General features: G+C 42.6%; 2 protein-coding genes and 1 non-coding gene across 4 annotated transcripts; 2 read left to right on the top strand and 1 right to left on the bottom strand.

Moving 5' to 3' along the window:
* Positions 1–547: 547 nt before the first annotated feature.
* Positions 548–11,925, top strand: atg4a (autophagy related 4A, cysteine peptidase). Of its 2 annotated transcripts, XM_014129458.3 has the most exons (13): positions 548–633; positions 1,544–1,654; positions 1,747–1,818; positions 3,497–3,595; positions 6,870–6,971; positions 7,785–7,857; positions 8,074–8,153; positions 9,551–9,786; positions 9,990–10,068; positions 10,182–10,327; positions 10,526–10,582; positions 10,666–10,777; positions 11,019–11,925. In XM_014129458.3, the coding sequence occupies exons 1-13, from the start codon at positions 624–626 to the stop codon at positions 11,081–11,083; spliced, it is 1,242 nt and encodes a 413-aa protein (XP_013984933.2). In that variant the 5' UTR covers positions 548–623; the 3' UTR covers positions 11,084–11,925. The 2 variants fall into 2 exon arrangements, with proteins under 2 accessions (XP_013984933.2, XP_013984934.2); XM_014129459.3 differs by lacking the exon at positions 1,544–1,654 and having other exon boundaries at positions 601–633.
* On the top strand, positions 8,577–8,652 carry trnaa-ugc (transfer RNA alanine (anticodon UGC)). Its single transcript has one exon. It is a non-coding gene; the product is annotated as a tRNA-Ala (tRNA).
* Positions 11,926–12,256: 331 nt separating the features above from the next.
* Positions 12,257–16,640, bottom strand: LOC106563716 (insulin receptor substrate 2-B). The gene is made up of 2 exons (XM_014129526.3): positions 16,287–16,640; positions 12,257–16,193 (listed from the first exon to the last, which is right to left on the bottom strand). Exon 2 carries the CDS (start codon positions 16,189–16,191, stop codon positions 13,516–13,518), a length of 2,676 nt encoding a protein of 891 aa, XP_013985001.1. The 5' UTR covers positions 16,192–16,193; positions 16,287–16,640; the 3' UTR covers positions 12,257–13,515.
* Positions 16,641–17,121: the final 481 nt, after the last annotated feature.

Here is a 17,121-nt window from a genome sequence, read left to right as displayed (position 1 = left end):
GTTGATAGAGCATGGTGTTTGCAATGCCAGGGTTGTGGGTTCAATTCCCACGGGGGACCAGTACGGGGGAAAAAATGTATGAAATGTATGCATTCACTACTGTAAGTCGCTCTAGATAAGAGCGTCTGCTAAATGACTATAATGTAAAAATGTAGGTTAACTGGTAAGCTTAATGTGGCTCATTTCACAGTGGTTTCAGAGTCGCAATTACGACGCTAATATTTGTGTAATCTCTTCACAATTGTGCTCTGTGGGTGTCACTGAGTAGACTGATACTCAATTTGATTGATCCACAATCCATTGGTAAGGCTGTACAGTGACGTATATTCATGTCCCCAATGCAATTCTGAGATCGAATACATCCACAGTGCGATTTCAGCTGATTTTGACTTTTGTTCGTCAAATTAACTAATTATTGTATTTTGTTGAATTTATATAACAACATTCCAACCTTGTTTAGCATGATCTAGTCCAAATATGGAATGATTCTAATATTTGTATCCATTTGCATCGCTTTAAATTAGGGACTGTTATTTTGAAGGCTAACCGCAAATTCCACTATTGTGGCTAATCCTTATTGTGACTAGCTTTAGATAGGTATTTTCACCGATGACAGCCGTAGGATGGAGGCAGGTAATAGCCACTAAAAATAATACTTTATTCACATATTGTGCGCCTTTCACTTAGTCCTTTACATGCATTGACAAATCGTGCTGCCATTGGGCCCAAAATGTATTTTCTAAAGATGTTGGTCGTTATAACCGACCATGGTTGATGTTCAAGTTTAGCCATTGCATTGTTTCTTTGGTGGCCTGTTTCGCTTAATTGTCTACCCGGCGGCTTTCATAACATTTTGAAGCAGGGCATTGTCAGTGGAAAGTACTTCATGCTTTTCTGAAGTGGGATGCGATTTGTTTTCCCAGAGTGAGTAAGGATGTTATAGGTAATTTGGTCACATACAGTATTGTACTGTAGTAGTTCAACCTAGCCAGTAGATCCGACCTGCTTGCTTAGAAATGCACTAGGGTTCAGACAGGCTTCCTGTGTAGATTAAGACGCCGGTGCCAGAAATGTCTCGGGAAACATACCTCAATCCAGGAATGAGAAATGCGTTGTACTTCGAATTGTCCCATTAACCCAACTGTTCCACTGAGAAGATTGAATGACTACTATTAAACTAGCAGTCGTTTAATCTTCTTGGTTTAACTTAGATAATGGGACAATTCTGAATACAACGGTACGTTTCCTGAGACATTTATCGCACCGCATTCGCGGGTCTTAATGTACACAGGAAGCCTGTTTCGAGCCTAGTGCCGCTGTAAAAAGTGGGTTGGATCTGCTGGCTATGTACAACCTACATTATTGTGTGTGTGTGTGAGGTCTGGCAATTACAAATAATTCAGTGAACATAAATTATAATGTCAAATTGCAGCTGTCACCGCATATGAAAAAATAGTGTAAAACTTTAGCTGGTGTATCTCACGTCATGTATGTTTCTTGACAAGTTTTTTTCATGTCTCCCCTTTTCCATGTCTCGTTTAAGTATTAGCCAAGTATGAAAACCAGATAAACGTGTTTTCGGAGTTCCTTGAAGACTTGCCTGACACAGATGAACCTGTGTGGGTTTTAGGAGAGTGTTACAATGCTAAAACAGGTAGACTGGCATCTTCTAGCAGTCATATTGTGATTTATATGTGGGGGGAAAACTGAATGAAGGCATGACAGTCTTTCATGCTGTGTTCACAGAAAAGATAGAGCTACTATCAGACGTCCACTCGCGGTTATGGTTTACCTACAGGAAAAAATTCTCTCCCATAGGTGAGTGAAACAGGCAGATGTTATGTAAATCTGATTGTTGGCTACCCAGCTAACAATTCTAGGGAGAGAGAGAATGTTTTTGTAATGTTCCCCTAATGTTTGAGTGTCCAGTTTTCCTTGAGTTAGAATGTACCCCTATCTATGTTAACAACATCCTTCTGAGAACCTTTTTATAATGTTTTGATTTTAAAAGTTAGGAGAACGTTCCCTTAATATCAAGCAGAACTTATCTAGAACATGGTTACAATGTTCTCAGAAAATGCAACATCACTGTTCTAGATGTATTTTATGGGACTTTGAAAGAACATTCCTGTGTCCAGTTTTCTGAGGGTTAGGAGAATATTCCGTCAACGTCCCACAAAACATACACAGAACATGGTTTCATGTTCTTAGAATGTAAGATATTAATGTTCTAGACACGTTTCATGGGAACGTTGCAAGAACATTTCCGTGTATCTGGTATCAGGACATCGCCTGATGGTCCCAAAGAAACTTTCTCCAAAAATGTTTGTTTCATTACACATCATGCCTTGTGTTGCCAAGCCCATCAAGCCCCTGATTGGTGAACCACTGATCCATTCAAAAATAATTTTGTCTGCACACAGTGCTTTTAACATAGTGTTTTCAACTTGCATATTTTACACACTTTACCAAACATGATTAAGTTGTGTATGTTCATATTTACAATAATAATTATACAAATATTTTATTAATCATAGTGATTCAGGAGTATCATTAAAACAGGTTAATATGCCCCACCAACGTTAGACCACTATACAGAATGTAATTTAATTGCTGAAATAAGTAAGTAAAGTCAATGATGAGAATAGTCAGATGAACTGACACCTGACACAGACATATGGTGGCTTGGCAGGTTGTGAGTTCAAATCCCAGTTGAGGACATGACACAGACATATGGTGGCCTGGCAGGTTGTGAGTTCAAATCCCAGTTGAGGACATGTTGAATAATAATTATTGTATAAATGAACATGCAAAATGTAATCATGTATGTCATATGGACATTGAAAACACTATGTTAAAAGCACTGTGTGAGGATCCATAACCTTGCCAACAGCGTTACCCATAGACTTCCAGTCATTGCGCTGTCTGCTACCATGCTTTTCAATACTAGCAGATATCCATAGACTTCCAGTCATTGCGCTAATGCTAGTTAGCATTGGTTCGGGAAACTACCTCTTACTTAATTTATACTGGGCACAGAGACATAAAAAAACGGTATTCACGAGTTCATCTGACTCTGGAGAAGATGATCAAGGGCCTCTTGCCAAAATCCCAAAGTATCCATTTAAGGGCGGCAGGTAGCCTAGCGGTTAGAGGTGAGCCAGCAACCGGAGGATTGCCAGTTAGAATCCCGGGATTGACAGGAAAAATGTGTCGGGAAGTGAGCTGGCATCCAGAGGGTTGCTGGTATCAAATCCTAGATGCTATTGCCTGCCATTGTGCCCTTGAGCTAGGCACTTAACCCCCCCACATAACAGCTCCCTGGTTGCCAAGCGTGGTCACCCGCAACCACCTACACCTTTCCAAAACCTCTATATGTACATGTCTCTTTTTGAGGAGTTGGGTTAATAGCGGAAGTCAGATTTGGGTTGGACCTTGTGTGCAATTGACCAACAAAGTGCTCTTAATCTTAAGTGTCTATCTTGGTTTAATCCAGGGGGAACAGGCCCCTCTTCAGATGCAGGCTGGGGATGTATGCTACGCTGTGGGCAGATGATCCTTGCACAGGCCCTGGTATGCTCACAGCTGGGACGAGGTGAGGAGGGGACGGGGTCATGCATGGGGTGGGGATGTATGGAACTGCATTAGCAAAGGGGGTGTTTATACAGTGCATTCGGGAAGTATTCAGACTCCTTGACTTTTTCCACATTTTGTTACGTTACAGCTTTATTCTAAAATGGACGAAATTATAATTTTTTCCTTATCAATCTATACACAATACCCCATCATGACAAAGTGAAAATTATGTTTTAGAAATGTTTGCAAATGTATTAAAAATAAAAAACGGATGCCTTATTTACATAAGTATTCAGACCCTTTGCTATGAGACTCACAATTGAGCTCAAGTACATCCTGTTTCCATTGATCATCCTTGAGATGTTTCTACAACTTGATTGGAGTCCACCTGTGGTAAATTCAATTGATTGGACATGATTTGGAAAGGCACACACCCGTCTATATAAAAAGGTCCCACAGTTGACAGTGCATGTCAGAGCAAAAACCATGCCATGAGGTCGAAGGAATTGTCCGTAGACAGGAATGTGTCGAGGCACAGATCTGGGGAAGGGTACCAAAAAATATCTGCAGCATTGAAGGTCCCCAACAGCAGAGAGGCCTCCATCATTCTTAAATGGAAGAAGTTTGGAACCACTAAGACTCTTCCCAGAGCTGCCCCCAGGTCAAACTTAGCAATCGGGGGAGAAGGGCCTTGGTCAGGCAGGTGACCAAGAACCTGATGGTCACTCTGACAGAGCTCCAGAGTTCCTCTGTGGAGATGGGAGAATCTCCCAGAAGGACACCCATCTCTGTAGCATTCCATTAATCAGGGTTCTATGGTAGAGTGGCCAAACGGAAGCCACTCTTCAGTAAAAGGCACATGACAGCCCGCTTGGACTTTGCCAAAAGGCACCTAAAAGACTCTCAGACCATGAGAAACAAGATTCTCTGGTCTGATGAAACCAAGATTGAACTCTTTGGCCTGAATGCCAAGCGTCACATCTGGAGGGAACCTGGCACCATCCCTATGGTAAAGCATGGTGGTGGCAGCATCATGCTGTGGGGATGTTTTTCAGCGGCGGGGACTGGGAGACTAGTCAGAATCGAGGGAAAGATGAACGGAGCAAAGTACAGAGAGATCCTTGATGAAAACCTGCTCAGGACCTGGGGCAAAGGTACACCTTCCAACAGGACATCAACCCTAAGCACACAGATAACACAATGCAGGATTGGCTTTGGGACAAGTCTCTGAATGTCCTTGAGTGGCCCAGCCAGTGCCCGGACTTGAACCCGATCGAACATCTCTGGAGAGACCTTGAAATAGCGGTGCAGTGACGCTCCCCATCCAACCTGACAGAGCTTGAGAGGATCTGCAGAGAGGAATGGGAGAAACTCCCCAAATACAGGTTTGCCAAGCTTGTTGCATCATACCCAAGAAGTATCAAGGCTGTAATCGCTGCCAAAAGGGCTTTAAGAAAGTACTGAGTAAAGGGTCTGAATACTATTTTCTACATTGTAGAATAATAGTGAAGACATCAAAACTATGAAATAACACATATGGAATCATGTAGTAACCAAAAAAGTGTTTAACAAATTCTTCAAAGTAGCCACCCTTTGCCTTGATGACAGCTTTACACACTCTTGGCATTCTCTCAACCAGCTTCATCTAGAAAGCTTTTCCAACAGTCTTGAAGGAGTTCCCATATATGCTGAGCACTTGTTGGCTGCAATTGACAGGTGTGCCTTGTTAAAAGTTATATTGTGGAATTTCTTTCCTCCTTAATGCGTTTGAGCCAATCAGTTGTGTAGGGTGGGTAGAAGAGAGCCCTATTTTGTAAAAGACCAAGTCCGTATTATGGCAAGAACAGTTCAAATAAGCAAAGAGAAATGTCAGTCCATTATGACTTTAAGACATGAAGGTTAGACAATCTGGAAAATGTCAAGAACTTTGAAAGTTTCTTCAAGTGTAGTCACGAAAAACCATCAAGCACTATGATGAAACTGTCTCTCATGAGGACCGCCACAGGAAAGGAAGACCCAGAGTTACCTCTGCTATAGAGGATAAGTTCATTAGAGTTACCAGCCTCAGAAATTGCAGCCCAAATTAATGCTTCACAGAGTTCAAGTAACAGACACATCTCAACATCAACTGTTCAGAGGAGACTGCGTGAATCAGACCTTCATGGTCGAATTGCTGCAAAGAAACCACTACTAAAGGACACCAATAATAAGAAGAGACTTGCTTGGGCCAAGAAACACAAGCAATGGACATTAGACTGGTGGAAATCTGTCCTTTGGTCTGATGAGTCCAAATTTGAGAATTTTGGTTCCAACCACCGTGTCTTTGTGAGACGTAGAGTAGGTGAACAGATCTCCGCATGTGTGGTTCCCACGTGAAACATGGAGGAGGAGGTGTGATGGTGTGGGGGTGCTTTGCTGGTGACACTGTCTGTGATTTATTTAGAATTCAAGGCACACTTAACCAGCATGGCTACCATAGCATTCTGCAGCGATATGCCATCCCATCTGGTTTGCGCTTGGTGGGGACTATCATTTGTTTTTCAACAGGACAATGACCCAACCAACACACCTCCAGGCTGTGTAAGGGCTATTTGACCAAGAAGGAGAGTGATGGAGTGCTGCATCAGATGACCTTGCCTCCACAATCACGCAACCTCAACTCAGTTGAGATAGTTTGGGATGAGTTGGACCGCAGAGTGAAGGAAAGGCAGCCAACAAGTCCTCAGCATTTGTGGGAACTCCTTCAAGACGGCTGGAAAAGCATTCCAGGTGAAGGTGGTTGAGGGAATGCCAAGAGTGTAAAGCTGTCATCAAGGCAAAGGGTGGCTACTTTGAAGAATCTCAAATATCAAATGTATTTTGGTTTGTTAACACTTTTTTGGTTACTACATGATTTCATATGTGTTTTTTCATAGTTTTGATGTCTTCACAACTATTCTACAGTGTAGAAAATAGTAGAAATAAAGAAAAACCCTTGAATGAGTAGGTGTGTCCAAACTTTTGACTGGTACTGTATGTAAAAAAAAATTCTAAGCCTTTTTTTTCTTTGTCATTATGGAGTACCGTGTGTAGATGAGGGGAAAAAACTATTTAATCAATTTTAGAAAATTTATCAAAAATAAAATTTGGAAAAAGTCATGGGGTATGAATACTTTCCGAACGCACTATATGTGAAGGATTCATCTGGTCATGATTTGTCTTCTACGATGTAATCAATTCAACAGTGAGAAAGAGAAAAGGCTTTTATTAGACAGGGTATGGGAATGTCACAGTGGCCTGTCTTCCTGCTGTAGCCTGGCGTTGGAGGGCAGACGGAGGACAGCCGGAGGACTACCATCGTATCCTCCACTGTTTCCTGGATAGGAAAGACAGCTGTTACTCCATACACCAAATGGGTAAGAGAGAGTCCTAGCCTAACCCTGCTTTTACCTTGGTCTGACCACACGTACAGTACCCTGAATCAGCAGATGAAAGAGTGTTTTCTATCACATTCCTATCATTTTCTGGATGACTGTCCTCAAAGTAAAAATGTGTAACTTGAAGGAACATCAAATAGCATGATGAATCAATGACCGGCTAGAAAGAAGCTAATACAAACCAGGGATGTAGGCCTGTGGATCAATTTCCAAAGACACAAAAATAGTTTGAATAGTAGAATACGCAAGGTGCAATTTCAACATTTTTGTTGTGCATCATTAATTTTTGGGTTTGTTATGTCAGTCACTGACAGTCACTCAATTAGTTCATGTCAGCTAACATTTGTTAGATTGGTAAATTAGTCCAGGGGCCTGGTAAATTAGTCCAGGGGCCAGCTATCTAAACTTGTGGTAATCTTGGTTGAATTACCAACCTGGGAGCCCCCATTGATTTTGTTAGTCACTCTCACTCATATCTTATTAAAAACTGCAAACATTTCTCTCCAACTTATGGCAAAATGTGTAGAATTTCAGGAAATAAGATCTTAAACGACACATTTGGTGTAGATTCAGGAAATTAACTCAAACTTTTTCTCTCCGCTGTCAAGAGGGCCGCTAAAATGTTTTGCTCACAAGGTGATGATATGGGTACACAGACCCGCGAGCCACTGCGGCCCACCCATGATGAGTTCAGATTTTGTTATGGCCCCCACCCCCATCAAAGTTGCCCATCCCTGACTTAGACCTTTTGAAGTGAGCTTGGTTTTCATTTTTTGGTTTTTCTACTTGCAGCTCAGATGGGAGTTGGTGAAGGAAAGTCTGTAGGAGAGTGGTATGGCCCAAACACAGTTGCACAAGTGCTCAAGTAAGTATTTTATATGCATGTTTTAAGACTGATCTATTCATATGTAATCTCTCGTGGACAGATTCATGTGTAAACGGGAAGTGACAACTTTCGAGAATTGTACTTCTGGGTAACCGAGATTAATTAATTTCAGAATATTTGATTGTCAGATGTTAGTAGTGTGACCTCTAGCACAAATAAGTTTGTGGCATAAATAAACCTATTATCTCTCGTCAGGAAACTTGCGCTATTTGATGACTGGAATTCTCTTGCTGTGTATGTGTCAATGGACAACACCGTGGTGATCGAGGACATCAGTACGTTTTTTTTCCCCTCACTTGCTAAATATATACAGTGCAATCGGAAAGTATTCTAACCCCTTGACTTTTCCACATTTTGTTAAGTTACAGCCTTATTCTAAAATTGATTACATTTTTTTTTTTTTTTTATCCTCAGCAATCTATATACAGTACCCTATAATGACAAAGCAAAATCTTTGCAAATGTATTACAAATAAAAAACAGATACCATATCACCTAAGTATTCAGACCCTTTGTATGAGACTCAAAATTGAGCTCAGGTACATCCTTTTTCCATTGATCATCCTTGAAATGTTTCTACAACTTGATTGGAGTCCACCTGTGGTAGATTCAATTGATTGGACATGATTTTGAAAGGCACAGACCTGTCTATATGAGGTCCCACAGTTGACTGTGCATGTCAGAGCAAAAACCAAGTCAGCCTTCCCTGTAGCTCAGTTGGTAGAGCATGGTGTTTGCAACGCCAGGGTCGTGGGTTCGATTCCCACGGGGGGCCAGCACAGAAAGAAAATGTATGAAATGTATGCATTCACTACTGTAAGTCGCTCTGGATATGAGCGTCTGCTAAATGACTAAAATGTAGATGTCATGAGGTCGATGGAATTGTCTGTAGAGCTCAGAGACAAGATTGTGTCGAGGCACAGATCTGGGGAAAGGTACCAAAAAAATTCTGTTCCCCAAGAACACAGTGGCCTCCATCATTTTTAAATGGAAGAAGTTTGGAACCACCAACTCTCATCTGAGCTGCAAGTAGAAAAACCAAAAAAGGAAAAGTATAATGAGATCCTTGATGAACTCAGGACCTCAGACTGGGGCGAAGGTTCACCTTCCAACAGAACAACGACCATAAGAACACAAACAAGACAACGCAGGAGTGGCTTCGGAACAAGTCTCTGAATGTCCTTGAGTGGCCCAGCCAGAGCCCGAAATTGAACCTGATCGAACATCTCTGGAGAGACCTGAAAATAGCTGTGCAGCGACGCTCCCCATCCAACCTGACAGAGGTTGAGAGGATCTGCAGAGAAGAATGGGAGAAACTCCCCAAATACAGATGTGCCAAGCTTGAGGCTGTAATCGCTGCCAAAGATGTTTCAACAAAGTATTGAGTAAAGGGTTTGAATACCTAATGTAATTGTCATATTTTTTATTTTTAAGAAACATTTTTTTGCTTTGTCATTATTGTGTGTAGATTGAGGGGGGAAAAACTATTTTATCAATTTTAAAACAAGGCTGGAGCCTAACAAAATGTAGAAAAAGTCAAGGGTTCTGAATACTATCCGAAGGCACTGTATGTATATTTTTGTATTCGTACCTTCTGAGCCTTCTGTATATGAGGACAGTGGTGAAGCTGTGATTCCAAAGACACAAAGGTTTACTTTCCATGTCCTCTCCAGAGAAGCAGTGTCGCCAGGCAAGCAGTGAGAGCAGATTTCGGCCGAGACCCTGTGGCTGGCAGGAACCCTTCACCTCTAGGGAAACACCAGAACAAGCCTGTTCTCACACGGATGGGAACAGAGCCACGACGTGTCCACATTCCCAGTTCCATTCTGACTGGAGACCCCTACTGCTGGTCATACCACTCCGCATGGGAATCAACCACATCAACCCTGTCTACATCCAGGCCCTCAAGGTACTGGGCCATCAATGCTTTCTGTGGTGGGATTGGGAATTTCTCTCTATTCAATTGATACTAAACTACTATGCAATATTCCTGTATTTACTGTTGCCTTTAATAGTTATACTGTACTGACTTCATGTGTTGTCCCATTCAGGAGTGTTTACTGTTGCCTTTAATAGTTATACTGTACTGACTTCATGTGTTGTCCCATTCAGGAGTGTTTTAAAATGCCACAGTCCTGTGGTGTGCTGGGAGGAAAGCCCAATCTGGCCTATTACTTCATCGGATTTGTAGGTGAGTCTAAGAGGAAACTGGAACTGAAGGTTCCCAAATAGGTAGTAACAAAAGGAGCTAAACCTGTGAGTTGTCTAGCCACTGTGTTCAGCAGGCCTTCTTGTGTCCTCCAGGAGAGGAGCTGATCTACCTGGACCCCCACACCACCCAGTCAGCTGTGGAGGCTGAGGCTGGCAGTGGAGTGGATGACCAGAGCTACCACTGTCTGAGGAGCCCACGCCGCATGAAGATCACCAACCTGGACCCCTCTGTGGCCCTGGTGAGAGCTGTACCCACACACCGACCACAACACCCTGTTATACCACTGAGCCTCCTATCTCATTGGCCTTGTTTTCATAGTTGAATTTGAAGTGCGTGGTGGTGTGTTCTAAAAAGTTGCTCTAATGGGTATTTCGTATACTGTGGGGATGATTTTGCCACATAATTATTAATCAAAATGTTGTCTTTTTTCCCCAAGGGATTTTTTTGTAAGAGTGAAGATGACTTTGACAGTTGGTGTAACCTAGTCCAGCAGGTAAGAGTCATCCACTCAAGTCACAATGGGATGTCGATGGATATTGTCCGGTGGTTGAGACCCATGTCGTTGTCCTTTTTAAGGAGATTCAGATGAAGAGGAACCTGAGGATGTTTGAGCTGGTGGAGAATCACCCGCCCCACTGGCCCCCCTTCGTTCCTCCCACCAAACCAGAGGTCCAGACCACAGGGGCAGGTATGAGCTTACCCACCCGACAGATCCAATAACAAGCAATCCTGGCCGCAAATATCAAGCATCCACTCTCTGGTATTTCCCTATAATGTTTTGAAGTGACAGTATAGGTCTATATATGAAGTGCATTTATTTCTTGAACCTCATTGAAACTCCTATGTAGTGTTTAAACTCAACTGAAACATACTAACCAAAATGAAGTGTGTTGTGTCAAACTGATTACTGTTGTTCTCTTTTCGAACAGAGTTCATCGAATCGACCGACAAGCTGTTTGAGTCTGAAGAGGAGTTTGAGATCCTCAACGTGTGACCAGCCTCCCTTTCGCTCCCCTCCGCTCATTCCAGTGGATGATGGTGATTGGGTGGATTCCCTTGGCTCCCATGTTCCATACTGTGCTGTAGAAGTGCCTCAGAACAACACCAAGCACAAACTGCTTACCACTTTGCAAAAAAACACTAACAACCCAGCAAGAGACAATTAAAAACTAGGAAAGATCCTAGACAACTTAAGACAGAATTTGTTATTTTTTTAATTATTTATATTTCTTAATTTTTGGGGGGGTAATAATTTTTTTTTTTAACTGCATTGTTTAAGGGCTTGTAAGCATTTCACTGTAAGGTCTACACCTGTTGTATTTGGCGCATGTGACAAGTAAAATTTGATTTGAAGGCAGGAACATGTATACAGTAAATACAAACTTGGACTGTCTCGTTTTTTTGTTGTAACCAGGAAACAAAGCCAGGGACCATGGTTGTCTCTACATGAAACAGGCTGTCTTTGTCTGTGTTAAAGACTTGTTTAATGAACAAGAGAGACGAAGACCGTTCAGATGCATGAAACGCATTGTACTGTAAGATGTACAGTGAGCCTACTCTCTGCTGCAGCAGGGAAAGGACCTAGGTGAAGACAGGCACGAGGATATGTCTGAAGAAGCTATTTCCTCAGCACGCACTACCTCCTGACACCAGGAGACAGAAATATGCAGACAGTGTTAAAATACAAAACATACAACCAATAACTTGTTTATTAAGAAAAGTGCCTCTGAAATATATTTGTGTTCAATGGTTGGGGAGGGTAAGGGTTTTCCCAAGGTGTGGGATGTGGAACACTCATGTAAATATGCCTGACAATAAAGCTATTTAAACACTTTGCTTAGACTCAGGGTTGATATTGCCTCTTAGCGCCATCTTCCTCATGTGTCATGTAGAAATGGAATGTGTAGACTAGAACCTGGAGTGATCATTAGCAAAACTACCTCCTGTGATTAACCTAACCCTCCAGCCTCTTCCAGCTAACCCTTGTACATCGATTTTGATTAGGATCTCTGTTTAGAGATATCTTTTTACAGACTAATCTTCCAAAAGTCCTTAGTGATGAATTGTACTACGATAGTTATTGTCCCTGCAACCCCACTGTATAAGTACTGATGATGGTAGCCTGAGGAAGGAACGTTAACTATTATCTCTGTGTGGTGGAAATGGCATTATGATGGTTATAGTATCACCTGTTGTACAACCAGCCCAGTAAATGAAGACAAGCTGGGGATAACGGCATTAGCTTTATTTTAATGGTATAATTACATCCATTAATGGTATAAAAGCATTAAAGGGTGCAATCACCAGGGCCCAGATTCACAAAATCTTTAAGACATTTCTCAACTGCCATTTTTTCCTTAACTATAGATTTAATTAAAGTTGCTATTCCTCAAAAAGGTTCTTGGAAAAAATCTTTACATATTGTTCTGGAATTGCACTTAAACTTTTTTTTCTTGTTAAGAGGCTTACGTTTTTGCGTAATAAATATTTTGTGAATACGGGCCCAGGGCATGGTAATTAAATACAAAATAAGGCACCATTTTTTTATTTTCATAACCCAAAGGTGCTGACTGCCATCCAGGTACAGAGCAAACGATCCAGTAAATGCCCTGTAAAAAATGTGAAAAGAAAATGCAAACATCCTCTCTTGATTCATGAAAAATACAAATAATTCAGGCCTACACAACAAAAAGTATATTCTTCCAGTTGACAACCAACACATTGCCTGAAGACTCACAACTTTCACTTTACTTCAAAAAAAATCTACTGATTTCAAACTTGAACAAACCATACAATTATGAACAAGAAATAGTTTTAACAAATGACAACATTTACTTGAACAGTGCAGATTAAACATTTTCTAAGAAAATGACAGTTTGTGCCATTGGTGCTGTCATTCTGTTACCGACCTTCACACTTAACTGTTTGTTCTTCAAGTACATTTGTATAACTTTCTGTGTAAATTGTTAAAAGTAGTCATTGAGTTGTATGGTTTGTTCAACTTTGAAATCAATTGATTTTGTTTGGAATACATTTAAAAGTGAAAGATCTGAGTCTCAGCGTCATTCCGTTTCCCTGGAATTGCCGAAAACAAACTCCTTTGCAAGGGGCTATAAGAACAGGTTCTCCAAGTGTAATAAACAACCTAGTCTGGGTACCAGTCATTTAAGCTAACATCCCACTTGTTGTACTCTGTGCCATATGCCAGGGAGTACAAGGCGTGGAACTGGTACCCAGACTAGGAACAACCACCAAAAGTAAAGAAACATGACAGACATTTTTTATATGAACAATTCCACTGAGTACAAATAACTTGTTTATTTTATCATTAGCATCCTATAAACAACAAGGCTGAGTATTCACAATCTGGTTGATTCAATAATGAGTCGATTCAAAAGCAGCACTGACACTTTTTAAACTGTCCTCTTACTCACTGTCATCAGTATTGATACACAAGGGGAGACACGAACACAGCCAACGTCTGATGGCAGCAGCCTGTCCTACTGATGTGGGGAGGTCTATGCCAGTGTAGAGCCCGGGTCCAGACCCACTCTCTCTGTGACTGGTACGTGCAGGAAGTGGAGAAGTGACCTCATCAGTATGCAAAGGGACATCACAGGTGGCACACTGATCATCCATCAGGTAGAGAGCAATGTAGTTGAGACGATCTGTTGAAATCTGGATAGACTCAGTTTGAGTGGGCAGGTCACCATCTTCAACCCCATGCTGGTCCAAGGACAAACCAGTGACATTCAACACAGGCACATCTGATAGGTTCAGCAGCACATCACTGCTTGGATGAGAAGAGTGACGAGGCGAGCTACAGAGAGGGTTTCTACTGTTCCATTCAACTGCAGAGCAGTGATGAGCTGCAGGATGACACATGGAGACATAGTCATCATGTTCACAGCTCCTCTGTGAAGGAGGCTGGTTAGAGCTTGGTAGAGAGGAGTAGGAGCTGTAGGACTTAAGAGCCTCCGGTGAGCCATGTTTATGACCATCCATGTGGCTCCCGAGAGACATGTTCATGTATTCATCACACACTGAATGATCAACATCACTGAGGCTGTCCTTTGCTGGTGAACAGCTACGTGGAAGCATCATCATGTAGCCCTGGGGCCCCAGCTGGTCTGAGGGGAACATGGTAGCACTAGGTGTTTGAAGAGGAGTGGGGGTCACATTGTAATCTGAAGGGATGTCATCTGTATAATGAGGACCTGGTCCACGAGTCATTGGCATATAACTTTCCTGCACTGGGAGTTTACTGTGATTATAGATATGGTGGAAGGGGGGCTTGGATGAGAGGTCTTTTTCGCATTTTGGAGTGCATGAGGTGGTTTGGTGGTATTGTCTGGAAAGTTCAGGGGTAGACGTTTCCACATCACAGCTATCTCCTTGATTAGTTCTGGCCACAGCCGTTACCTGCAAATCTATGGCCACGTAGTCAGTCAAGCTGTTCTCGTCAATGAGTGTGGTGTTAAACAGTGAGTCAGGGGTGTTACTCCTGGACAACTGAAAGACACATGGGTTGGAGCACAAATCCTCAGCGTAGACAGAGCCTCTGTCGCTGGGAGAACCAAAGACTGAAGGATCAGAGGGCCAGGGGTGTGTATCCGAGTCATTGCCACTGCTGCTGGATACACTGATGGTGGTGGAGATGCATGCAAAGTGACTGAGGCTCTCTTCAAAGCTTTTACTGATGCAGACATTACGGAGAGCCAAGGTGCCAGTCCCTGGGCTGATCGGTTGGTTCATTGTCCCCTCTCCATGGCTAGAAGTTTGATTGGGGCTGTGGCCTCCATCTCCTTTATTTTTCTGTGGGGACGGTTTGCTCACAACAGTTTCCACCCTTATAGAGCGCTGTAACCCAGTCAGGCTGGGTGGGAGGTTGCCATGGTGTTGACGTCGTGTGGTAACTACAGCACAGGGGTTTGATGGGAATGACTGACTCTTGCTCCGAGGCCTGAAATCAGGGATGGGCCTCAGGGCTCTCATGGCCTCCAGGATTGTCTCATGCATGTTCTGAGCCACCACAGGGTCACCTGATTCTACCTGCATCCAGATCTCCCCAGGCCCAGTGGAGGACGAGCGGCCCACCTCCATAAAGAAGAAGCTCTCGGAGTGACCACAGCGACGGACATTGATCAGAGGCAGGTTCACAGACGTCATCTCAGAGCACATCTTCACCAGGTGAATGGTCTTGGCAGAGAGACACAGCCGGCACACTCCTATCAGGTTCTTGGTTTGTCCTAAACCTTTGGGCTTTACAATCACCTGCCACACCTCCTTGAAGATGGCTCCAGGAGAGATGGTCCAGTATCCATCATCCAACTCCTCAGCGTCCTGGTACTCCTTTTTCTCCTGGATCACCAGATCACTCAGAGCCAGGTACCAATCCTCTTGCTCCTCCTCATTCTCCGCTATCATGACAAAGTGCTCATCCTTAGTGTACAGGGCTATCAGGTGCTTGTGTTTAGAATCTACCCTTTTACTAACAGAGAAACATTGATACAGATAAATCACCTTCTTAGGAGAACCCACAGCACTGGGAGATTTACAAACAGATTTCATTCCATTTCTAAATTTCTTCTCCCTATCATAGTACTCCAAGCGGCTGGGGCCTGTGTCACTTGGCCCTCTCAAGACAAAAAATCTCTTGTGGCTGTGTTTCATCTTTCTCAGGTATCCAGACTTCCATACATCTCTAGCCTCAACACCAGAGCAAACTGTGGTAGTGCCAGCTAAGGCCATGGCAGATGCAGAGGCAGTCGGGTCATGGGAAACACCACCAGAGTCAGGTACCTTATAGACACAGGATGATGACAACTCTCTCACTGTATTATCTAGAGGATTCTTCTTAGGTAACAGATTATGGCCATGGCTATAGTACTGTTTATGATGCCTCTTTAACTTGAGAATTTGGAGGGGCGGTTGTGATGCTGCCTCTAGCTGAAGGTGAGTACTGCTGCTGAGGGAAGATGATGGTGGTGGTGGTGGTGGTGATGTTGTAACTTTCAGAGCTCGTGAATCGCAGCTATGGGAAACATCTCCTAAATCCATACCGCTGCTCTCTGGTGTTTTCGGCATCGTCAAATGCGCCATTCCTGGGAAAACGAAAAACTATTGGTGCTCAATAACTTAGTTTGTGCACGCTTCATACACGTTTCATGTTTAGATTTTTTAATACGTGTCCTTACCTGTTCGGGTAAGCAGCAGGTACTTCGCGGATAAAAACAACACTTGCTGTGCAATTGCAGTAAAAACGAATAAATCTCTAATTTCTCCTGAAGGAATGCCGCACTTCGGTAAAACGAAAACAACTCTGTCTGCGTTTCGATTGGGTCCGTGCTATTCGGTATCCTTGGGAATTCCGTACCCCCAAATTGAAGTTTACATTTAAAATTGTATTTAGGTAGGGGTTAAGGTAAGGATTATTGAGTTACGGTTAGTGTTAGGATTATGGATATGGACGTCCCGAGGATCCCATATTGATTGGTCAGGCTGTACGGTTTACCAGAAGTCACAGATCGAGTGATTCCGAACATTTATAAAAGTTAATTGATCAATTTATTTGGCCTGTGGCCTCGACGATAGTTGGGGTATCTTTGAACACTCTATAAAAATATATGCAACGTAAAATATTTTTTTTAACAAAAGTTGCCAGCGTGACATCTCTAGAGGCTCTAGGATGTGTATTTTGCGTTTCATATTATAATTGACTCGTGGACGTGATTGGCTATATACCTATTGTTATACATCATCTCTCTCTCCACATTTAGGGGGGGGGGGGTCAGGGGGGACCAGTGCCCCTGTGACAACAATTTTGGACCCCCTTGTGGCCCCCCTAAATGTGGAGTATGAAATAATTTTTACATAACAAATTTTTGCTATCGTTCTTTTTTTACATCCATTATTAGACAGTGGCAATGATGATGATTATGGACATGGTCTTTTGCCTGCTAATGCCTGCAATGCAGTGAAGAAAACGATATGACAACAATAACATCTAATGTAACTGGCCCCTCTAACAGT

Source organism: Salmo salar, chromosome 11 (assembly GCF_965601325.2).
Source record: "Salmo salar chromosome 11, fSalSal1, whole genome shotgun sequence".
NCBI lineage: Eukaryota > Metazoa > Chordata > Actinopteri > Salmoniformes > Salmonidae > Salmo > Salmo salar.
Note: the sequence above shows the minus strand (reverse complement) of the source record. Positions and strands in the feature narration are given on the sequence as shown.